Consider the following 26,039-nt stretch of genomic DNA (forward strand, 5'->3'; position numbering starts at 1 on the left):
TGTCCCATATGTCTACCATGCAAATTATGTTTGTAGACGTATTCTCTGTCAGCCTAAATGAACGAATTTAGGTTATGCGCCAGTGCAAACGTATAAAACATTGCCCTAATTGTATACAGTAGGCTATACTGTTAGTAAGATTAGCTGATGTGTACCCAGCGTATACTAGACATTAACGTAGAAGTTTACATTTTGCAACACAAATACAGTCAGTGAATTCGTATCTCTCAGGCTTGTACATCGTCAACAGTGGCAACTGATGAACGGATGTCAGTAACGAGGATTATAGGCTTAAAAGTAAGTAGCCTATGTAAGTGTAAGATTAGAAACTAGTAGTAGGCTAACGTAGGTTATGACTGAGTTAGACTATGCATAGCCTATGTTATTGTTACTCGTGTTAGGCCGAGTTGTTACTGTTACCTAGCTTGAAGTAAACATTGGGCCTAGGCTAGGGCAATACCTACATTAGGCTTGGCCTTATTCCACAAATAGGCCCAGTGGCCTATTTTGCTCTGTAACTGTTGTAAGCCTAGTCCTATGCCATAAACCTTACTGCTTGAAGTAATAGCACTGTTTGGAAGGACTAGATGCTAGTAGTAGTATAGTCAGTAGTGCGAAGTTCGGCATACTGCCAAGATCGGCCACCCTAAGAAATACACAATTTTAAAAAGACAACTGACAGGAAGGGCCAAATTTCACCAAAAAGTACGAAGCTACAGTTATTTTCTCTCCAAAATGGCCCGTGTGCAAGAAATTACTTACATATTAGTCAATAAAATGACGGAGATCTATGAAGTCTGTTATATTACTGAAAAAGCAACTGCGCCACCAATTTTATCACCAGCGCCACACTGTGGGTTGCGTGTCCGAACTTCGCAATACTCTAGCAAAGAAATACCAGTTCCACAATCACGAAGAATCTTCTTGGAAAACAACGTGAAAACAGTTTGCAGGAAAGAAAGTTTGGCCGTGTATCGTACTATAACAAAATTCACCCACCATATGAAGTATATTTTCTGGTGATTTAGACCAGAAGATTTAGTTTTGGGGTGTTTTAAGTCTTAAGTGTCCGAACTTCGAAGTCACCATCCTACTACACTGCTAAGTTATACTGATGATAGGCCTAGATGTTGGTTAACCAACCCCATGTCTCTCTTAGTTCTTACAAGTTACAGGTTAGCCAGTATCATGCATTCTGGGTATCTTTTTTCTACCTTATGTGACGCCCTACAGATTTATTCAGATTAAGAAAATAGCAGGAGTACGGTACTAACACTACTACTATTACTAGGCCTATACTATTACTAGTTTCTCCAGTTTATTCACAAGTGGAAAGGAGAAAATATTGTATTTGAATTGAAATGTACCAATTTTTTCCCTCATTTTCCAGCTGTTGCATGTAGGTTATTACTAGTGTGTTACTAGTCTGAGCCATGACTTCTGAAGTAAATGAACTGACACTTCACACAGTCACTGGGAATGTAAAGTACAGTGGAGTTGACTACGGCTCACAAAACTGGAAGTCTGGTGGCCTGCAGATTTTCCAGCGTGATAATGGCAAAACATTTTGTCGCATGTTCTTTTCAACGGGTAACCAGAAGACGTTTCCGGTTAGTCCTCAAAGTTTTATGTTTTTGACAAGGCCAAAATTTATTGGTTTTCGGAGGAATGTTAATAATTTCTTGTTTACATTTATGTGTAAAGTACTTATGAGGTTTCAGTGTCCTCAGGTAAACATAGTCCTTCTGAGGAATTTCACTGAATTAGGGAGAGGAAAAGGGTGGATAGGATTGGATTGGAAGGGCAAGAAATGTTTTAATATACAAAGACTGATTATGTTTGTTGATGTTGACAAGCCTATAATTTATTAAGTATCAGAGCATAGAGTTAGAGCATAGAGTTAGAGCATAGAGTTAGAGCATAGAGTTCTTGTTAACATTTTCACCAAGCACTTTTGAAGTTGTTGTGCCCGGAGGGAAATTAACTCAGGACATTCATTGAGTAAGACTAAGAGATGGGATAAGGACTTGGGGTAGAAAACACAATAATTGGAACTTTATATCTGAGATAGAAGGGAATTGAAGAGAGAGAATGGAGCAGACATACAGTATATGCAAGGAAGATCTTCACTCTATATCCTGTTTCAGCATTTTATGTGTCACTTTGTTGAATAAATTTTCCAAATTAAATGAGCCAAGTTGAAGTAATTACCCTTTTCATATTAAATTTTCATACAAATTGAAACCCATTCCAAGATGTGTTTTGTTGAAAATGGGTGTGATTCTTGGATGCATGGTATGCAGTGTACTATCTTATCCTGTCACATATTCTGTTGATAGGAATTGCTTCCAACATTTTCACACTTTTTCCTTTGCAACCTGAAAAATGTTGTTTCAAAAGTTTGGGAGTTAAATTGCTTTTTGGTCAGTTCTCTAAGTTTATTCACTATATATTGTATTATCTTAAACAGGTAGCGAATCTCTATTTAAAGTTTTTAACTGTTATGTTTAGCAATGGTGCACTCTATGAATGGTTTAACTAATCTTCTATTCTTTGTGTGGTAACTACTGTATATATACTCTTTTGCAAATTTCCTTTTTTAATGTGATTGCAAATCATCTTTCAGTTATCAAATAACATCAGGAGGGTGATATCGATCGCATCTAACCCGAGACGATGTCTGATACAGCTCAAGTCTGGATGCAACATCGTGATTGACAAGGGAAGGGAACCTCTGGTGGTCAAGCTTAGAGAGATTGTAGAAACCTTGGACTCTAAAAAAGGTACTTTTTTAATTACTGTTTGGGTGACTTGGAAAGAGCATTGAGATTCCGATCAGTAGATATATCGCATTGCAGGGAGAAGTAAACACAAGCAGAAATCCTGGCCTCCAGTATCATGTATTACTGCCTACTCCTGGCACCTTATACCCTGGTCATAATGGAAGGGTAACTCACTAGAGAGTCATTTCTGTTGCATAATGTTGAAAGTTGCCAGAAGTTTACCTTAAATCATTGAGAATACCAGTCGTGCCCCAAGCTGTGATCATTTACATTCCAGTTACATAAAATTGCAACAGTACAGTGTAGAGCACAGCAAATTCCTCATTGAGCTACACAAAAAGTCAACAGTGAAAAGGTACCCCCTTGGTACTCCCTCTTTCAGGAATTTCTATATGATTTGGGGTCCTTCGTAGCAAAATGGTGATAGTCTGCAACCCTTTAAAGTAGGACATTTTTTGTTCAATAGTGGCAAATAGGATAAATAATGGCAATTTACTTTTCCTTTGCAAATTTTTAGCCACCCTCCAAAAATTTGTGGCAATCCTAATAAAAAAGAGTCACATCCCCCACATTGAGTACCTATGCAACACCCTCAAACCATAATGGTTGATTCCTGCTTCATTCATTTAACACAACTCCATTTCATATTTTCATATTACAATAAAATAACTTCTTAATAACATTGGTAAATGCCATTTCATACATAAACTATTCTTTTCATATGTGTGTACTTTAACACATTCTGTGCAGTAATTAGCAAGGATGGGAGAAAGTTAAAAACCACTTGCACACCCAAGTGAGTAAATCTCCATAATGCCCCTCCCCTCCCCCCCCCCCCCCCACTAAGCCTCAGACATTTGGTGTTGAATTTTCAAGGTCTTCTGGTTTAGCATAGTTGGATGTTAAAGCAACTTTTTGCATTGAAAATTGATAAATGCTTCAATGCTAGCACATAGTAAATTCCCATTTTAAGTTACTCACCAGTTTGTTGAGTCAAGTTTCATTTCAAATAGTCTTCAAAACAAACGTAAATATTGTTTGAAATTTGGAAATCTGTATTTAAAGCTGTTTTATACAAAGTTGAAAAGTGTCCGACAGAAAAAATGTTGAAGATTGCACAGGGAAGAATTTATTGTTCAAATTTTCTGTCGCAATTTTGGAAGATGTGATGGCAAACACTATTATACAGTACATCTTTGCACTTGTATAGCAGTTTTTCCATTTTGCGATGTGATGCTGGATAAATATACCCTGTCACATCAAATTCATTAATAACCAACTAAATTCAATTGCATTTATTTGCTGCAATTAAAAATCTAGTAGGATGTCTTAGTTTGGTTAATTGCAATCATATTTTAAGAAATAGTCATAAGTTAAAGATAGAACATGTTTCGAAAAAGCTCAAAAAGCTCCTTTAAACGAACAATAAGATACCAAAAATATAATATGTTATTGTGTACCAGAAATGATGAAATTTGAGGATAAACTTCCAAGGTTCTCAAAAACCCAAAGTGTTATTGCATTAACATCTATGGGATGCAACATATTCTGTATAAGATAATTAATCAGAATAACACTCAGTAACGAGGGGCAGCTAAACTGCTAGGACAACTGAGTACCCTTAGTTTGATTCAGGGGTGTCAAATTACGGGCAACTATCAGATTAGCTTGATCAGAAAAGAACTCATCTCAAAGCAGAATACAGCAACTTTTACAAGCTTGGCCTGCCTCGTGCTCCAACAATGCTTCTTGGACTTCCCCAGTTCATATGGGTATCCAACAATTCATTGAAAACAAACTAAATAAATGTCTGAAATGGGATACGGTATGCAGCAGTCTGTGACTTTCAACAGAAAATGTTGACCATGCGCCTGGTTAGGAAGACACTTGCTCATTCTGTACAATTTTGTTTTTTGTGTCTGCAGCACCAAACGGACATATGAATGGGCTGAAGAGATCTCCACACGGGGCTGCAAGAAATGGGCAGGTAAGAAAACAAAATTCATGTCAGCTACTGTACAGTGCAAAACATGTTTGCTTCAAATTTACTTTTGGGTACAAAAAATTGCCACCTGCTAATGCTAATATCGTGAAAATGGTTCATAGGAACTGAATGCAGATTTCACCAGGATGCTTAGAATATAGTACTGTATATAATATCAGTCCCTGAACTAACCTATTAAGGGGTTTCAATGAAAAAGCAAACTTGCACTAAATGTTCCCTGCTCATTAATTTACCAAACTTTCACAATTTCTATAGTCAGTTATTTGACCGTGTGGAAACCTGAGTCCAGACGCTTATGACTTTTCAAAAACTTTATGCATGATGTATTTAACTATTGGCAAGACACCTTACAAGACAAGATTTTAGCATACCAACATTTGCGCACCTGTGATTAGATTGTCCTTAACTTTTCAAATAAAAAGAGAAATTAAAATTAAATAACAATTATAGATTTCTTTAATATACAGAAAATTGACAGAAATGTAAACACAATTGACAAATTTTCGTTTTATGAGCAGCTGAGCAAGTCGCCATCAGTGAAGAAGGTGAAATCCATACAGCAGTCTCCTCGCCTCTTCAGTCAAGTGGGCAACATCGATCAGAAGAGTCCAATCAGCATAGAGGATTTTGAAAACGAACCAATCACAAAACTGCCACTATTCTCCGATGTGGATGATGTTGGTGTAGATAAGGAGAATATGGGAGAGGTCATGTGAGTTATCTCTTTAATCAGTCAGACTCGAGGCGGGAGTCGCTGATCAGGGATTTATACAGGGTCTCGGGAATCCTGAAAAGTCAGGGAAAAAAGTCCACAACTTGCATATGAGTAGTAGCCCTTGTTCTTTGATTGGCTACATATTTGAAGTAACTGAAAGTATTTTTAGCAGTGTTGCTATGGTAACATTTTATAGACTGAAAGATGAACAAATGTATAAAACTATGTGTGCATTGTTTGCAATTCCATGTTATGATGTACAACACTTAAATGACATAAAATGTAATTTATTATATATTTTTAATTGCTTCGTTCAGGTTAGCCTCCTCTGAGAGCGGTAACAAAAGAACTCCTTACCAGATGAGGAAAGAGGAAGGGGGAAATATTTTCTTGGCATCTTGTGAGGAGAAACTTACCTTACTCAAAGAGAAGAAAAATGGTACGTTAAGTTAAAGAACGTGTAATATGACACTTTTTGACATGTAATATGAACATGTAATGAACATTTAATGAACATGTAATACGACACCTATTTTGGTTGAATAGTGCAATTTTAAATTCATCTGGCTCTGATGTAATATTTAGAATTTCCTGTTTCTCTGAAACCAGGAAGTTCATCAATTTATGTAATACTTGCAAGTTTTCGTACGGTTACCGACTTACCATGGATATCATATCAATCATTCAAAAAGTAAGACTTTAAATCCATTCAGATTAAAACCTCACTGAGTATGTGAAATTACTTCTTTTTTTTTTCATTTGTTCTTAAACAAGACCTAAAATTTCCTTTCATTTCATACTACAAATACACAACGTTTTTACATATTGAAACAAAATATGTTCCTGTTTGTCCAATAGTTTTTACAAAATTGCCCAAAAATGGTCACCCAGGGAGTCACCACTTTTCTGGAGGGATATTTGACCTTAAAAACAAGAGAACATAGAAATTCATGCTGTAATTTGCAATTAAAAATACTTACGTTCCAGGAACCATGTTGTTGCCGCAGATATCTGGTTTGTGTCTCATCAATCCGTCACCCGAAATAAATTGTTTCAAGTGTAATGGAGCCTAGAAAGCCAAAATAAACAAGAATTCCATCTCCAAAAATGTGATTCATATTTGCATGAATTTGTGTGGCAAGTCAACAATTTTTGATAGAATCATTCTTCGGTTATTTTTTTGATAAATGATTTCCGCTGATGACATGGCAGTTGCACGGTTGTGACAAGTCACTCTCTGGTCACCATTCAGTCAGCAAGGTGATGTCTTCCTTTCTGTCACGTCCGATAAAAATGTATTTCTTGCTGTTTCTTTCAGAGACAAACATCAATCCTGTCGCTAGATCTTTCTACGGGCGAGGGATGTCCATGTCGAACTATGCGTCTGTGGACAACTTTAAGTCTTACAGGTGAGATTCCATCCCCTCTCTACTTAGTGTCCTCTCTGTACCTGAAAATGTCGAGACTGTTATTTAATTGCAATGAATCCAAAGTTCACAAAATTTGTGTAATTTCTTTCTATTATCCCCCCCCCCAGACTATCACTCTGTTCATATTTCTATTAATCACATGCAAGAAAGCAATTTTAGATTTTTCATTTTTTTCCCCCCATTTAAAATGAGATTGGTATTGGATTTTCTTATTTAAACTTGCAAAAAATTGTAAAAGAGTCAACACAACACAAGCTGCATATGTTATTATTATTACCATATTATTTGACTATTTTTCTTACTACTCCTGACAACTTATCGTTATGAACATTTTGTCTGTTAAACTACTTTGTGAGTTAACTATGTCTGCTGATCGAATGTCTACCTGACCCACAACCACAGTACGTTGCAGCAATTGCTGTAAATTACTGTAAAATTGTATTAACAGCCAGGTTTTCTTGTTGTTGTTAAAGTACTTGCTCATTTTCTAATTGATCTCACTTATTTTCTGATAATTTTTTTGATATTTAAATGAATTTTTTATTGTGATGTATCATTTTGTTGTCTCTTTTGTGACTGGCATTTTTGCAGATCAAATCTCTCCAAGTCACCTGGTCCTCAGCTTTTTAGCCCATCAGCCAAGAGGCAGTCCAGTTTTCGTACATTCAGCTTCAAACCAAAGACTGCCGCCAAATTTGTGTCTAGGAATAACTTGCCTCAGAAGACACTACAGGGGTTTGTGGCAGTTCATATATTACACTTGTTTTTCATTCTGCCCTTTCCTTCTCTGTTCCCCTTTATATATCAGGGATGTGCCCACGCTGGGCGGCACTGGGCGTCCCCGCCCAGCACTAAAAATTACCGCCCAGCACTTTCTTAAAAATCGTGGATCCCACCCAGCACTATTTTCATCTAAAATCCTGACATTCCTAACATTATATTCAACATAAATTGGGCCTTGACTATGCCAAAATCATACAGGCTAATAATGCATCAGTTAAGCATGCGAGAAACATTACTTACTGCTCTCAATTGGTCCCTTGTAAAATCTCTTTGAAACAAACTAATAACTTTTACCAGGTAAGTGATATATTTCACTAAAAAAAAATTAAAAAATGTAAATTGTTAGCAAAACTAGTCCTTGTGTATGTGCTTAAAAAACTACACAAGTGCCAGCATTTGGCATCTGAGCACCTTCAAAAATTTCTCTAAGGGGAGGGGGACACCCCCTCCCCCTTAGACCCCTCCCCCAGGACGGCGATCAGTATACCCGACACTCAGGAAATCCTTGGCACATCCTTGATATATGTTAACCTTTTGAAAGATAATTTCCTTTAAGTTTGCCTTGAAATATACTATGCAAGGTCAGAAAGAAAACTCCTGACCGAGCCGTGCAAGGCACGGCTCCTGCAGGTTTCTTAGAAATTTTTATTGAAAAAATCAGGTCTATATTAATCTCTGGATTACTCCTTTAAGGCTAATTCAATGATGACATCATCTCCCCACAGTACAGGCCTCAATCTTAATGTTAATCCATTGTTTTTGTAAGTTTTAATGACTCGTTAGAAATGTCCTAATTACCTCATATGAATAACAGATCACCCTTTGATGTCATCCATCACCATGTCTCCCTGATAAATTAGTAGTGCATGGTTAATATGTTATTTGACACCATAAAAGTTCATATTCTTCCCTTTGGTGAGTGTGTTAGACTAAGCTGTCCAGTCACTTCAATCGATGAGCTTCAGATGTTTCAGGTGTAATTCCTCAAAAGCTAAAAATGCTATAGAAATTGCTGTGATTCTTAGAGGTCAACATACATATCAAAATAATATGTTTTGCCTAAGTCACCTAAGCACCTGTAGGTGCTAAGATCATCCTTTAAGTTAATTGCAAAAAAAAAGGCAAGGTTAGATAGTATTAAATCTCAAATGGCCATAATTACAATCAATCAATCAATTACTGGTAATTATGCAACAAAGCCTGATGTAACATGTGGCAACACACAATATGGTTACTATGGCAATATGAAAAGGACCACTATAGGTTCACATCATGTCATTGTCTTAAGAAGTGGAAAGTTTTGAGTGCTTGTCATCCTTCTCAAACTATTTTCATTTTACTTTGAAAATATGATATATGTATGGGCGACTTCTCAAAGTTTATGATGTCATAATATCTTCCTTAATTGCAGACTATCGTCCACTGTTTTATAAACTACAACAACGCCACCGTAAAAGATTAGTTGCATTTTTTGAGGTAGATTGCTCTCCCATTCAAAGCGCTGGACCTTTTATTCTAGTCACCGCATCCAATCCTATTTTCAGCCAAAAGTGCACCCGCTTAGCTAGGTGGGTTGTGTATCTTTTGAAAAGGCAAAAGTAGTTTCATGTGTTGAAAGGGAACAAGAATTGAAAGTGTGTGCACTGAAAGGGATTCTTATTTTTGTGAAGATTAAAAGAAATCAAGAACCAATGAGAACTAATAACTAATGAATTCACATTGAAGTCAAGCAAATATGATGAAAAGGAAACCTTGTTATTGATTAATTAAGTTAAGTCATGAATATGTAAGAGAGTTAGAACTAAGAGTTAGAACTAAGACTTTAAACTAAGAACAGATGAGACATAATTACTGATGAAAAAACTAACGATGAAAATAAGAGGAAATAAGAGGATGAAAATTGATTAATAATTAATAAGGTTAGGTCATAAAGATTGCCTAAATTTAGCAATTTACATTTAGCCCCATTAAACAGTAGGATGAGAAACTAGAAATACATAGACTGAAAAAGCTGTTACTGTTTTAGTCCAAACTGTTTAGTCCAAAAAGAAAACGAAAAGAAAGTTTTGGGTATCGTGTAAAGGCTTAAAGGTTTAATGTTTTTTTAAGTATTTTGTAAGCTTATGATTAAACATGAGCATGTCCGTTTGATATAAATTTAGAATAACAGGTATAATCATGTTAAATATTCTCTCAAAAAGCAAAAAGCAATATTTATTCAGAGTTAAAATAACAAAGTGATAGAGTTCGTTTTGCTTTTAGCTCTCCATTTTTCTTGTGAACATTTCTGTCACACTAGAATCAAACAGAAAGGACTGATATTAAATTTAGATATGTGTCCATTCTTAGGCATAAACCACATACAGGAAATAATTTTTAACACTTAGCTTGCAATATTATGGTGTGAGATTATAAAAAAAATTAAATATTAAGATTCAGAATAGAAACTCTGTGATTTGTCGTTTGATTCCTACATCCTGTTGGTCAAGTTGAGTGGCATTTTTTACTCACTAGAAAAGCTTGAACTTCCCTGTGCTTGAATTGTTGGTGAACTTATAGAAGTTTTCTACAAAACTTGATTACAAAGATTTGAGTTTGTTAAGTAAGTGTCGTATTGAATGTACACTGGCACTGCTGCATAGAAGCTGTCAGAATACTGGCCCTTTTAACATGAATTATTGCTATGATCATGCCAAGAGCAGGAATTTCCAAAATCGTGAGAAAAGCCGAGTCAAAGAAATCATGACACCAATTTGATGCGTTTGCATCATACATAACATTGGGCTACTCGCGGACAGGGATAAAGGGATAGTTCATCAGTCAAAATGGCTGGATCACAAGTCTAGCATCAGAAAGCTAATCTCTAAGTTTTTGGTGGCATAGATGTGTCCTGCCTATCTACAGGGGCACCGTAAGCCACATTTGAGCCTTGGGACAAGGATGTCCCATTTTTGATGTGTTCACTTTCCCTCAATTATATGATGGAAAAGAGAATACTTTCCTCTTTATCCTTAATTTCCACACACCCCCTAGTTCATCTGGCCCCCTGGCCACCCTCTCCCTTTGTCCCCTTGTCAGTTCTGCCCATGTGAATAATATTGTGTAGCTTTTCAAGATAAGAACACATTGTCTCTTGCTTTTTACAAGAGCATGTTAGTTCCGAATAAAGGTTGTTTTTATGTATGTGATGCATTAATTTGACTTTTCCTCTCATTGACAGATTTTCCAATCTGGGTAATACCTGTTACATGAATGCTATCCTCCAATCACTTTATGGATTAGAGTCCCTCAGGAATGAACTGGTACATTCAGAAGCATCGCAGAACTTCCAGCCAGAGTCTCTGTCATAGTAAGGGTATTTCTGAGTATTTCTCTCTGAGTATTTTTCTGAGAGCGTGGTGGCAAATTGGCTAAGGCGTCAGACTCGTGATCCAAGGATTGCTGGCTCGATTCCTGCCTAGTTCATTACGTTGTGTCCTTGGGCAAGATGCTTTATCTCACTTGCCTCTCTCCACTCTGGGGTTAAATGGGTACCTGTGAGGTAACTTGTCATTGGGCGCAGTATATAACTGCTGCCGACTGGAGGGATTGTCTCTGGGACAGGCTATCATTGACCAGGGGTAATAACCGTAATATAATGTCTGAAAAGCGCTTTGAGACCTATCACTGGTATAAAGAGCTATATAAAAAGCAATTATATTATTATAATTCTCTCCTTTGGTTCTAGACAGGTTGTTGCCACATTGAACTAGCAACCGTTTTTTTATTCAGACTATTTGGACAAACAATGTGTTTATTGTAAAACCGATGTCCATTCTAACCTGCCAAAATTCTGATATTTTTTTTCATTTATTGCAATCCTCAGATATAGACCTCACCGCATCTTATTAGAGTAGCGTTGTAACTCCATTAATCATATAAAACAGTAGCATTGAGGATCTGCCCCCTTGATTGATCCACCTCAGATCATGCTTAAAGGTTAAAGGTTAAAGTTGACAAAAACAGAAAAATAAATATACAACAAAAAATAATCAAATACTGATATATAAATGTAAGCTATGTTGATGGTACCCATTTTGTTCTTATAGTTCTGCAATGGTCTACAATATCATAAAGTTAAAATCCCATTAATGTATGTATATCTCTTTTTGAATGGCCAGATACCATACATTCAAAGAGTTATCCTATAGAAATAATGACATGCACAGTTACCATATAGACATGCCAATTAAATCTATTGTTATCCTTGTACAAGTTTTGTTTTAACAACAATAATAACAATAACAACAACTACAATAATAATAACTATATATTTGACTTGACTTTCAGCATTTCATCACCTGGACACCTTATCATTACAGTATTAGTCACATGCAAAGTGCATATTGTGAAAAAGCTTAACTTTTTATGTCATTTTTGGAAATGACTCATGAGTAATCCAGTTTGATGTTTAGGGACTCTAGTATCAGGTAATGTAAATAAATTGATAACCAGCCATTGAATACTTTCCTTTATCTTTCAAATAACTTTTTGTCGTCTGTCTCTTTTGAATACCACAGTGCCATCAAGGTATTATTTATTGCCAAGCTGCAGAATAAACCTAGAGATGTAATTAGTAAGTTACTGCTCAGGGTCAAAGACGCCATTTCCAAATCAGCCACAAGGTTTTCAGGATATCTTCAACACGTAAGTTTTTACCTGGCTTTGATCTCTGCAATCTGTAGTACTTATGCATGAATGCATAAATGGCCATGTCTTTAAATGTTTCATGATAGCTTGCTGACAATCTCGCTTTTCTAGTTTTCATTCCTTGCGGAATGGAAAAGGAACCTATGCAATGTGTGTGTGTATGGTTTTATGCGTCTGTGTGTGTGTGATAACTTTACATGTAGACACTAGCTGAAAATGCACTTGTTTGTTTTTACCTTCATATGTGGTATCAACTTTGGCGAGTAGAAGAACCCTATCGTGTCTTGTGCAGGTCAAAGGTCATTTCAGTCTGAAAACCTTCGAAATAAGATAATTTCACACTTGGCATATGGATCCATCTTAGTGACCTCAAATTTTTAGTAGTGATCAGTTACCATTTGAGGTCAGTAGGAGTCACGGACTGAAAACCTTGTAAAAGTATGAGCTACCAAGCTCTAAGTTGGTGGCGATCAGTGTTTATATAACCATTTTGCTTGGAATGCCAGTCAGAAGCTAAAGTAACATACATACTCCATAACCAGGGATCACCTCACCTTACTACAAGAGCAATTTTCTCCTAATCTTTAATCGTTGGATAGCTCACCTTTGTAGAGCCTGTGCTTTGCATTCCTAAAGTCACTGGTTCAAGTCACTAGGCCAAATTTTTGCTCTTTAAAAATGACTTTAAACCCAAAAAAATTATCAGTCAGTCTTTTCTTCATGTAACTTCCTTGTTTAGAGGTCTTTCATGTTGGAGAAATGAGACAGTCCTGTAAACAATTAACCCTGTTTCAAGTCTGTGTACATGTAACAACTTGACTGCAATTGTCTAACTACATTGTTGCTAACCTGGCTTAAATTGTCTTCTTCTTCTTTTATTTTTTTTTCATGAAAGGATGCCCAAGAGTTTCTCTGTCAATGTATGGATCAGCTCAATGAAGATACCCAGAAACTGAACAAGTTCCTCTCTGAGGGGATGGGTAACAAGCCCTTGCCGAGACAACTGAAGCTATCCTCCCCCACGTCGGACAATGTAGAGTTCACGGTCGTCCACACGATTCGTTGTCTGGAGTGCGGAGAGTCTATCACTAAGGAGGAAATGTTTCACGATCTTTCTCTTGACATGCCTAAACCGAGGTATTAATAACACAAGGAATAATACCTAAAGTGCTTCTTAGGTTAAACTTGATATGTTTTCAAGGTTACCTACGGTTTCCTTTTAAAGGCATTGAAGACTCGCCCCAAACCACGTGCGGCCATCTGAAAAAGTTAACTTTCCGTTGCTTTCAAGTGAAGTTTTTTATGTGTCCCTTCAAAATGCAGACAGTAATGAAACGTGATACCTTGTTATCTTTAGCTGGACCTGAGATATCCATCGCTCTATCGTTTGTACACTGTGCTGTGGGTATTGATCGCAGCTGTATGTACTGACTGTACACTAGTGTCTAATTACCGACGGTAGCAAGCTGTGTGTGTGTATTTTCTGGGATCGATGATGGTGTCTAATACTTCTGTTACACCTCATTCGAAACTAGGTCAGATTACCAGCATTAGACGTTTCTTTTTGCGCGAGTCTTCACACCCTTTAAGTGACCATGAATTTCTCCGAGGTTAAAATAGAATAACCTTGAATTTCCTATAAATGTTCTTTTGTTTCCCCCCTCCATTTATTCACCATTAATTATAAATCTTTCTCTGTTTGTTTTTCTGATACTGTTAATTGTAACATGATAACAAGTGTCATTGTATTACTACAAATGTTAACTTGGGGTTTGTATCTATAAAATAATGAAAGATGGGTACTGAGTAAATTAAAATGGTAAAGGCTTAGTAAAACAGCTTTATAAAGATAATTCAAGTATAAAATGAATGAAAAGTTGGTGGAACAATTTTCAATAAATGACTCTCTATCAGATGTGAAGTTACCTAGGATTACTTTGCATTTATTTAGAACTACCGTAATGTTGCCTAAAAAGACTCAAGTTACCAAACATGACTATTAATTCCAATGCCCTTTCAAGTTACCTAGAAGGACTATAAAGGTACCAAACATGGTTTTGAAATTATCTAAAATTGTTTTGCACTGTTTGCAGTTTGGTATATTCATTCCAATGCCCTTTCAAAGTTACCAAGAAGAACTATTAAGATACCTAATGTGGTTTAAAGTTACTTAAAATATGGACTTTCCAGTTACTAAGAATTGCTTTTGAAGATACCTAGGTTAACTCTGAAAACTTTGAAATAACCTGGAAGTTATGAACTTACCTTGCATTTTTTTTCTTATGAAACAAAGTTTTCCTTAAAAGGTGTATTGTTTTATTTTCATTTCATTTCTATGTCTTTAAGTAAAATGTATACAAGGTATGGCATGCTATATCAGTAACCCAAGATAAGATCTATTTACACATGTTCTTTATTTTACAAGTATATAATGCAGATGTGAAAGTAATAATTTTTTACAATATTGTCATTTTTTTTATACAGTGCTTTTTATCCGTCCACCATTCAAGTCGCTCTGGATAAATTCTTTGAATCTGAAGATATCAGCTATTCTTGCGAGAAATGTAAAGGCAAACAGGCAAGACTGTCGCACAAGTTCTCAAAGTTGTCTAGGTATATCTGACATCTTTTTTTTTTTTCCTTCTAGATTTAAAAATAATTTGGTTTTCATATTGTTATGAACTTTGAGATGGGGGATGGAGGGGGGGGTGGGGGATTACTGTCAGTCAGAAACCACAGTACAGTACACACTGTGTAAAAAGGGGACACACTCCAAGTTTATTTACTATAACCCAGAAAGGTACAGGGCAAAGGTATCTTGAGAGAGAGTCTGCTTTTTTTTCTATATGTGAGTGACTGGTCTAAGTTATAACAAAATTGAAACGAACAGAGAATTTTTTAGCCAGAGTTACTTAAACCCTGTTAGTCAGGCTATTAACAGTCTATTTGAATTAAGGAATATTCATACCACAACATTTCTTTGTTTTGTTGGTACCGGTCTTTTGTTGTTGCCGGATTTTTAAATATATGCAGTGAATGAGGTTGTTTTAATTAACCCATGACGTGTTTCATTATTATCCCTAAACTGTCAACGGAATCCATTTATTTAACAGTGTATAAATAACAACAAATATGAATGCACTTTATTTCTTTTGTGTTTTATATTTTAGGTATATCATCCTGAATTTGAAGCGGTACATGTACAGACTTGACTCTAGCCAGAATGGCAAGGTCCAGAAGGAAATAGAAATACCCAGATACTTGACCCTCAGTAGGCACTGTATGGCTGCAGTCGAAAAGCCATGGTAAGTCCCCTTCTTAATGAATGTACTACTCGTTACCATGACGTAGAGAAAGGTAACACCGACATAAAAAATTGATTGGTAAAAGAAGAAACATGTAAATATAAATTTATTAATATTGCAGTGATAATTTTTTTTGCAATGTCGACAAGTTGAAGATGACATTTGAAGTTTGAAGTTTTATACCGAGAATGAACTTTAAATGGCCCTTGGAGGAGGGGAGAGGCGGGGTGAGGGGAGGGGTTGAGGGGTGGAGATGAGGTTTGCAATAGAAGGTGGGTCAATAGGGTCGTCTGATATGAAATTCTGTTAACCCATCACCAAATAATGTGTCACATCAAAATTACCATCACAAGTAAAATCAAATGGATCGGGTGGGGTTGTCAGCTCAGCAAGCTACTTGGCGTGTTACTTTACGAGTCGGGCTGCTAAAGTTGTTATTGAGGTGTGGTTTGTTGAGCAGCTCCTCTTAAGAAATAATAATAATCATAATAATAATAGATTCTTATATAGCGCAATTTACCTAAGGCGGTCTCAATGCGCTTTACAAGTAACAAAAACAAGAAAAGGTATTAATCAAAATAAGAAGAAAATAAATGCCAATGTAGACAGTTAAAAACTTGACATACAAGTCTCTGCTTCCCTGCCTTTGCTTGTCATATCATGCTATCAGTTATAAAGCATTGTTTTAATACCAGTGGTGTTTGGAATTTCTTCATAATTGTACAAGCTAGAATACTGGTAAGAGCTTCCCTTGTGTGCTTATCAAGGACGTAAATAACTCATACATTATGTCCCATGTGAATTCATTGTTCTTTCTTCTTTTCTTTTTTATCTAGTAATGGTGAAGCAACTCCCACAGATGAGATGGCCATGCTTCTCACTTCATCCCCTAGGAGGAAGCTCTCTTTCGATGCTGGGTAAGTACAACCCATATTAGATTGACGTGTTGCTAAAATTGGACGTTATGACATCTTATTGCAGGTGATTTCTTGCTGTAGCAAGTGATCTTTAGCTCTCTCTCCAAATGTCCCTCCCATTGAGATCTGTGCAGGAAGTTTCCTCTATTTCTAAGAAACTGGAAAAGCTGTTCTTGCTCTAGTCATACCAAGCAAAGCAAAGCTGGTCGAGTTCTGTTTGCAAAACTGCAGACGACATTTTCACTTTGTCCGTCCACTGTTTATCTCTTACCTCTCCTCTTCTCCTGTTGCTTTCTTCTCTCCATCCCTTGTCTACTAATCCCCTTACAACTATCTCTTTGTGTTCACCATGCTCATTAACCTGTCTGTATTCTGTGCATGTTTTTGTCCCTTCTGTTACTTGTCATTTAGCCTCTGAAGAAGATCCTGCTAGGATCAAAACGTCAGGCCAACTTACTTTTACACAAATGTTAAGATTTCACGATATTGAATGTTTTTGGCAACGAAATGACGAAGCTATTTTATTTACATGACACAGAGACGGGGGAGAGAGAAGAGATAAACACGTCAAGAGACAGAGGTTGGATATGGACCAGAAAGATGCCCTCGATGAGAACGATCAGGTGGTGTTAATATCGGAAGCAGATTCAGAAGAAGAGGTAAGAAAAAAACGTGTTTCATTCCACAGATAAAATACTTCAGCCGAGTTGAGAATTACTATAAAACTAATCAGTGCCAGACTCATAGTGAGTCCTTACTGGTACTTTGTACTAGCAGGGATGTGCCCACGCTGGGCGGCCCCGCCCAGCACTAAAAATTACCGCCCAGCACTGTCTTAAAATCGTGAATCCCACCCAGCACTATTTTCATCTAAAATCCTGACATTCCTGACAATATATTCAACATAAATTGGGCCTAGCGTATGCCAAAATCATACATATAATGCATCAGTTACGCATGCGAGAAACATTATTTACGGCCCGCAAACGGTCCCTTGTAAAATCTCTTTGAAACAAACTGATTACTTTTACCAGGTATGTAATATATTTCACTAAAAAAAAAAAAAAAATTGTTAGCAAAACTAGTACTTGTGTATACATGTGCTTAAAAAGCTACACAAGCACCAGCATTTGACATCTGAGCACCTTCAAAAATCGAAAATCCCCTTAGACCCCTCACCCAGGATGGCGATCAGTATACCTGGCACTCAGGAAATCCTGGGCACATCCCTGTACTTCTGACATAGTCACAGGTACTCCAGCTTTCCCTCATGAATGTTTACATCGTATTCTGGACATATTGAATATTACTGTGGGAAGGAGTGCAAGATAAATGTACTTATGCTCATGCTTAGAGCCTTGTACTGGTACTAGTACTCACACCAAGGGGAATTCTGCAGGTACTACTTGTCCAATAGATAATAATATACAAATAATGAATGGTTATGAGAGCAATAGTGCAAATATTTCATGAGTTGAAAGATGGAATGTTCCATTCAACGAGGCGCAGCAGAGTTGAATGGAACAAATTACATCTTTCAACGAATGAAATATTTGCACTATTGCACGAATGGAAACCATTCATTATTTGTTTTATACAACATATTATATTAAGATGGGTAAAAGGCATTCATGCAACAGGTTGTTTTGAACAGACAGGTTTCTCTGCTCTCTTACCATTGAAAAAAGTACTACCCAAAAAATATAACCCATGGTTCTATTTCATAGAGTGGAATAGAGCGGATTTTGCATGCAATCAACGAGCAATTGACCAGTCAAATGACCAGAATACAATTAGGTGTTATATAATAGTAAATATTAAGCTGGAAGTAAAAACATTCGATTGCTTCAATTTTACTCTCCTATTTTTGTGACAGAAGGCAGCCGACAGAGACGTAAGAGCAATGACTGAAGATGAACAGCTTGCGTACGTTTTGAAGTTGAGCCAATCAGAGATTAAGAGGAAGAAGGGTAAAACCCCCTTGGACTTGAGCCCCACGGTTACTATGGCTACACAGACCGAAACCAGTTTTAGAGGAAAGGTTAACTCTAGTTTTAGTGAAGAAAAAAGCCCAACAAAAGTACACAAAGAAAAGAACCCTGATAAATGTCAAATTGTCCCGGACGGAAACATTGCCATATCCGAGCCATCGGATATGGCGGACGGTTATCAAACTACGGGGAGTCTTCAGACTCCCGTTAAGGTTTCCATGGGGATGCAGTCCGATGGAGAGGGGGCTTCTCTGGAGGGCGCAGAAGCGGTAGAAATCACTGAAATTGAATCAGATAGTTCGATAACTCCTGACGCGGCAGCCGAAGAGAAAGAAGAAAGTCTTAAGAGCGGTGAAAATTTGTCAAATCCTGCGAAAGCCAACAAAGAAGAGGATGTCTTCTCTCTGCCTGATTCTAACCTGAGTCGGGAGCAGCTGCGAGCTCAAGAAGATGAGGAACTCAGGAAAGCCACAGAGCTTAGCTTACTCGGTAAAATTCATCCCTAATTGTCTTTTTTTGTTCCAAAGTTTGACACGATTGAAAAGAAGATTAATGTTGCTATTCAAAGGCAGAGATTAAATTGATTTACTCAGGAATACAAGTCCACTCACTGAAACTGTCACTCTCGACTGGTAGCAAAGAACTTTATTAACGATTGCCACTGCGCTTCTCAGGGTCTGCCAATAATTTGGAGAGGTGGGTGGTGGTCCAGTTGATAATATTATAATGATTATTGTTTTTTATTTTCTTCCTCTTTTGGAGGGGAGGGGTTGGATATCACAAGTGACAGCATTATTTGCGTGGGGGGAATGAATTTGCCAAAGGTTTGGTAGATATAGTAAGCTATCATTTGCAGTTTAAAATAAGTTCATCGGTATAGGACATAAAAATATAGTAGTTTGTAATAGTTTAAAAATCTAGTGTTATTAGTGTTATTCTAAATAGAAAATGCGTCAGTGCTAATGAGGATTGCTTTCTGTGCTAATGAGGATTGTTTCTGTGCTAACGAGGATTGATTCGTTTTTTTAAACATTTAGAACAGAAAGATGTGGCTCTCAGAGAGGAAGAGGAAATACGAAAAGCTCAGGAATTAAGTTTACAAGGTAAGAAAAGACTTTACCTTCCTAAAGGGTGACTCTAGGTCAATGTTTATACATCTGTTTATTTAAAGGTATTCACCGTCTGAAATGCTCCTTTAATGCTAAATGAATTTTGACATCATTTCCCCAGTTCAGGCCTACTAATCATGACTACTGTTTATCTGTTTCCTTATGTGTTCTAATAGCTCTACAAATATTTGTTCTATTATCCCCCCCCCCCTTGCCCCCCAACATCCAGTGTAAAGAAAAAGTGGGTGCAAGAATGAATTCAGACACTTTGATAAATTTCTAATAATAAATTTTCAATAGTTCATCTGAGGCTACGAAAGTCTATTATGTCGCTTTTGAGTATTTTTTGTCACTTATAGGATTGGATCTATGTGTCAGTCTGTGAGACTATCTTGTCCAGCCATTTTGTTGAGTGTTTGATGGTTTAATTAGTTAATAATTATTAATTTTTTGTACTCATAGAAGATGGTTACAATTTGATATTGCAAACATGGCAACTTCAGTGCCTATCAGTGCAACTACATATATGTATAACACATAATGCAAATTTAGAGAACATGTGACAATACCATACACCACCATTACACTGATTCTTCATAGAAGATACCCCCCCCCCCCTGACGGACTCAAATGGACTGCTGGCGCCCTTTTCAGCTTTTTACCACATTTTCCTTATTCGTGATTATTGCCTTTTTTAATGCGCTCTCATCTACCTATTGACATTTGTCACATTATCTGCAAATGAGCAAGGCCCGGAAAGGGTCATTTCCGGCGATCTAGGGTGTATCTTTACTCAAAAAGATTCTGTTCCCTCTGCGCCAACCTGTAGTGGTGCTCCGCTTAGATAGTGTCGAAAAGCCCCTACAGACCATTCCCGACCCCCCTGACCTATACCCCTAGCTCTGCCTCTGCATAGAAGGCGTAGTAACCCATACTCTCTTTCACTTTCTCTCTGTCTAGAGTATGAGAAACAGTCCCCGCCTCTGATGATCCAAGAGGCTGTGGATGATAGTCCTGACCGGCCATTGTATAGTAAAGAGGAGTGGAAAAAACTCAAACAGAATGCAAGGGTAAGCCATGATTGTCCACTTGTTACCTAGTAACATGTCAAAACAGGCCACAATGGCCGTAGCGACTTCAATATCTTGACCCGTGTAGAGACCTAAAAATAAAACGACAGAGAAGAACTGAGGCTTCAATAAGCTGGTTAACATGAAAATGGGTAATTTAATAGACAATAGTATTGACTAGAGTTATAACAGGAATTAAAAAAAAATTTGTGTAGAGAAGCAGAGTTTGCTAGGCTTGAATTACAAATGGGCACAGTAGGAATACCTACCTGGGTGAGCTGTTTCTAAAAACAAAAAAAAACCCTGCCAAAAATATAATTATTAATTTATTAATATATAAATTATTAATTTGGCTGTATTGCCCTTTCTTCTTTTATACTATAATTACGAACAGTGATGGCAATAAACAGGTTGGTTGCTATAGCAGGGTTGCCATTGGCAACACTACAAATTTCAAAGAGGTTATCATTCTTTATATGTGTTCTCAACTCTCGGGTCTGGGAATAGGATTCTGTGCAGCATTTTTGTCTGTTATTATTTTCCTCTGTTCCAAGATAATCCCATACAATTTTATCGTACTTCAAAGGATTGGTGGCAGATGTTGATTATCTAGCAAATTAATGAAAATTTTTCTGCATGCATAGGTGAAACCACAGCCTCATGGCATCTTGTAGTGCCAAAAATATGAATTACATCTGGCCACTTCGGCTGAAAATGTTTGTTTACATTTTTATAATTTCTCAATCATTCTACTCAATTGTTTCTACCAAAATAACAAGGTTCATTTTGATGACATTCTTAGTGTAGAGAACTTTGCCAGCTTTAATTCAAAATTGATCAGGTTTCAAGGATTAATCAACAAGGTGATTATGATGGCCTAAGGATTATTCCACAAGAAGATTACAATAGCCTAAGTACAGCTATTGCATTTGCCTAGATGACATCACAGACCTCTACTATGAACCAGTAATAGGAAGGTTTAGCCTTATAATATATACATATAATATATATTATATATATTATTTATGTCATATATTATATAAATTTAACCTCAAAATAGGTTATATTCAAACGACCGTAACTTGATTTAGCCGCCAGATATTGAGATGGGGGTATTTCAACTAGCAGTGTGGATTAGTTTACTCTTCGATATAAGTTTCACATTGTTTGTCACCAGAAAAATCCTTCTCAGACTTGAATGACTGTCCATGTCCATACCCCGTCTGGTCACTGTTTCTAAATATTTGATACTTTCTAGTTTTATAACATGAAGGATGACTTTATAATACACACCTTAATAAAGTAATAGCAACCAATCAACAGTATAGACATATCTTCAACCAACTTTGCTTTGACCTTTGAATGAGCGTTCCGATAGATTTAACCCTGCGTGTTTAGTGCTTATGGATGCTTTTGCTTTTATTTTCATTCATGTTCTTCTTGCCACACAGGAAGGAGACATGCCCAATTCTTATCAATTAGTCTGCGTGGTGAGTCACATCGGCAGCTCGTTAACGATGGGCCATTACGTCAGCGACGTATTTAACAGCAAATCCGAGTCGTGGCTAAGCTACGACGATTCAAACGTTTCGGTCATCTCAGGGAATCAGGTCCGCGAAGAAAGGAAACGAACGGGCTATATTTTCTTCTATGAAAAAATATGAATGAGGAAAGGGAGAGACCTTGACTAGACTGAAGGAGACCAGTGTGTGATCAATTATTGTTTTATAAAACAAGGAAAAAATTATCTCTGGGATATTTTTGCCAAAGGGTGTCAACACTACCTCCTCTTGCACCCCTACTGTCCTCCTTCTGGTCTCCTTTCCCCCTCCCCGGTTATTTTTTGCTCTCCAAAAAGTAGACGATGGTGACATAACCAATATGAAAGGAGTTAAGGAGGACAAAACTGACTTCATTTTCCAGTTTTCTCGAAAAAACAATCTTGACTTTTTCATTTTTTTTGAAAATGCATCAGAACAGGGTTCCTGCAAACTTATTGATTTTGAGATCATCTAGCATTATTATATATCGTTTCACCCGATGCAAATAATTTGGCATTTGGCTGCGGCTCGTGAAATCGTTGCACAGATATTAAAAGTAGTACTAGTGTTACACCGAAAATACAGTTTAGTCTTGGTTATCAAGAAACATCTGGACCACATACGAGAGAAGCCTGTATGATAAGATTCCTAGTATCGTTTGCCCATGTTTTTTTTCATCTATACATTGTATAATGTTGAATAATAATTTATCTGGTATTACTTGAGAAAAATGCTTTGTAAATTGTTTTAAATTGGAATAACAGATGCAAAGATGTATAGCAGTCTTTGTAGACAAAATTCAGAGCATTTATGACTGCAACACATAATTTCGAAGACTCAATTATTATGATGATTATATTTTTTCGTAATGGGAAAAACAGTACTGGAAAACAGTGCACAGAATGTTCTGTGTATGCACAGTACTATGGCATTTTAAAGAGAAGAAATTGTTGGCTCATAACCCAGCATCATATGGATTAAAGGCATTGAAGACTCGCCCCAAACCTTGTGGGGCCATCTGAAAAAAAGTTAACTTTCTGTTGCTTGCAAGTGACGTTTTGTTGGTGTCGCTACAAAATGCAGACAGTTATGAAACTTGATACCTTAATTGTTATCTTTTGCTGGACCTGAGATGTCCATCGCTGTATCGTCTGTATAGTGTGCTGTGGGTATTGACCGTCGCTGTATGTACTGACTGCACACTAGTGTCTAATTACCGAGGGTTGCAAGCTGTGTGTGTATTTTCTGGGATCGATGGTGGTGTCTAACACTTCTGTTATCATTCGAAACTAGGTCAGATTACCGGCATTAGACGTTCCTTTTTGCGCGAGTCTTCACACCCTTTAATGAGATGTAGATAATCCAGGTGTGTGTTAGTGTAATAACATATGTTTATATATATATATATATATATATATATATATATATATATATATATATATATATATATATATATACACATATATATATATATATATATATATACAAACACACATACACACACACACACATATATATATATATATACATATCTATATACCATCGTCTACTTCCTGTCTGGTGTGGTCTTGTTCCATATTCCATATCAAACGTGGCTTCCTGTCAACGGAGAAGATAGCTGTTTACTGACATTGCTAGTTGATGACTTTACCTACTTTAACATCATTCTTGGGGTGTAGTCCAGGTGTAAAGGTTGTTGTACATCAGTAGGCTAATGAATTCATCAGTAGCAGACATTCTTTATACATTCCACATAGTTTAACTTGTTAACACTAATACAAGTCCCTATAACGGTAGTGTGATTTCAAGATGCATTATGTTGCGATGTTGCCGTTGTGGAAGTACCATAAGTTTCGTGAAGACTGAATTATTGGAGAGACACAACAATAGACAAAATCATGCAATCCCTGTAGGGTGAACTTGGTTTATTTCTATGACACAATAACAAAATAAAATTTGTTGATAAAAAATATTGGCTGCAACTGTTGATTATGATGTTGTAACTCTGTACGTGCCCTCCTTCTAGGAATCAAAGGCAGGGGGAGGGTGAGGGGCAAGGGGAGGGGCAAGGGGGAGGGGGGTGGACAAAGGGAGAAACATATCAATGCAAACCTTCAAAGGTAATCTTGGTTTGTGTCGATATGATAAGGCTTTAAAAGATGAAATCAATTATGAATCTGGCTAGAAAGACAACAATATTGTATTAAAGTACTGAACTTTCCATATGCATATGAAGGGAGTGGGGCAGTTTGGCGGGGAGGGGGGAGGGGGAGGGAAGACGAGAGTAGATAATGATATGGGTGAGTCAACCTTTATGTTTGGAAATTATTCATTTTGTGATGGGAAGATGAACAGACAGTAAAATTTAGAATAGAAATAATTGTTTTTAGTATTATTCAGTTCATGCTGAACTGTTGATTCCAATCCCAGCAAATATAACAAACTATCCAGCAGTCTGAGCTCCTTTGAGACAGCAAACTTTAGTCTGATGTCGATTATTTATTAACCTGCAGATTCTTCGAGTAAACTCGACTTTAATAGCTAAATAAAAACATCATTGAAACTTATTTTAGTGACTTTTTAACTAGCGTTTACACTGTGAAACCGAAACAGACAGTAAAATTTGGCTGTCAAATGAGAGAAGACAATATAAGCATTGGGTTTAGTTAAGAATCAGCAATTCTGATTGTATTTAGACAAGAAGGAGATGAAAGAGGGAGGGGTTAGTATTCATGTATAGTTAGGCGAATGTTATGAGATGCTCTCATACGTTGAAATATTTACAGCGATCGTGCTTATCGGTGGTTAAAACAGTGGCGTAGGAAGGTACTTTTGAGGGGGGGGGGCTGAAGACTGATGGCCAGCCTGGGGGAGGGGTCTAAGGGGAGGGGGTGTCCCCCTCCCCTTTGGAATTTTTTGCATTTCCAGGTGGCCTCAGATGCAATTTGGTGCAATATAGCACACTTCAACACCCACTCCATTTTGTAAACTTAATTTTGTATTTTCACCTGGCCTTAGATGCAATTTGGTGCTCCAAATGAGATTTTTTTTTCTCATTTGGAAATGAAAAAGGGGTTTTCTGACTTGCGAACCGGGGGGGCGGAATGATACTTCCGCCCCTCCACATTTTTCACTGGGGGGGGGCTGGCGCCCCCCAGCCCCCCGGTTCCTACGCCCTTGGGTTAAAATAAAACTTCAAGAGCACTTCAGTTGTTTGAACTGTTCTAGTCTTGACTATTACCCCGGATATGTCACACCGACGGTGTTCTGATAGCCAAGTCAGTCTTGTGGTAAGAGTATGAGTACACCGTGCGAGAACTGGAACAAGGAATAATCTATCCGTTATCGCATCGCAAAGTGCTATGTAAAATGGGTTGTTATACGAAAGCGTGGTGGCCAATTGGCTAAGGCGTCGGACTCGTGATCCAACGATTGCTGGTTCAATTCATGCCTAGTTCATTACGTTGTGTCCTTGGGCAAGATGCTTTTATCTCACTTGCCTCTCTCCACTCAGGGGTTAAATGGGCAGCTGTGAGGTAACTTGCCATTGGGCGCAGTATATAACTGCTGCCGACTGGAGGGATTGTCTCTGGGACAGGTTATCATTGACCAGGGGTAATATAACGTCTGTAAAGCGCTTTGAGACCTATCGCTAGTATAAAGCGCTATATGAAAATCAAATATTATTATGATTATACAAG

The 26,039-nt window shown here is 37.2% G+C and overlaps 1 protein-coding gene across 2 annotated transcripts; it reads left to right on the top strand.

The window, feature by feature from the left end:
* Positions 1-26,039, top strand: LOC139964788 (ubiquitin carboxyl-terminal hydrolase 37-like). 2 transcript variants are annotated; one of them, XM_071966752.1, is made up of 19 exons: positions 1-297; positions 1,391-1,610; positions 2,627-2,783; positions 4,709-4,770; positions 5,307-5,500; positions 5,821-5,942; positions 6,822-6,912; positions 7,525-7,668; positions 10,937-11,065; positions 12,276-12,402; positions 13,301-13,542; positions 14,890-15,018; positions 15,576-15,710; positions 16,547-16,627; positions 17,166-17,286; positions 18,507-19,107; positions 19,656-19,721; positions 20,688-20,797; positions 22,249-26,039. In XM_071966752.1, the coding sequence occupies exons 2-19, from the start codon at positions 1,434-1,436 to the stop codon at positions 22,459-22,461; spliced, it is 2,901 nt and encodes a 966-aa protein (XP_071822853.1). In that variant the 5' UTR covers positions 1-297; positions 1,391-1,433; the 3' UTR covers positions 22,462-26,039. The 2 variants fall into 2 exon arrangements, with proteins under 2 accessions (XP_071822853.1, XP_071822852.1); XM_071966751.1 differs by having other exon boundaries at positions 2-297; positions 18,504-19,107.

Source organism: Apostichopus japonicus, chromosome 23 (assembly GCF_037975245.1).
Source record: "Apostichopus japonicus isolate 1M-3 chromosome 23, ASM3797524v1, whole genome shotgun sequence".
Classification (NCBI taxonomy): domain Eukaryota; kingdom Metazoa; phylum Echinodermata; class Holothuroidea; order Aspidochirotida; family Stichopodidae; genus Apostichopus; species Apostichopus japonicus.

What these genes read in the sequence shown, in the direction of transcription:
- LOC139964788 (XM_071966751.1), top strand. Translation starts at nt 1,434, where the DNA reads ATGACTTCTGAAGTAAATGAACTGACACTTCACACAGTCACTGGGAAT. An exon ending in ACTCAAAGAGAAGAAAAATG is followed by an intron (nt 5,943 to 6,821) that starts GTACGTTAAGTT and finishes TGTTTCTTTCAG; the next exon opens with AGACAAACATCAATCCTGTC. An exon ending in AAGCAGATTCAGAAGAAGAG is followed by an intron (nt 17,287 to 18,503) that starts GTAAGAAAAAAA and finishes TTTTTGTGACAG; the next exon opens with AAGGCAGCCGACAGAGACGT.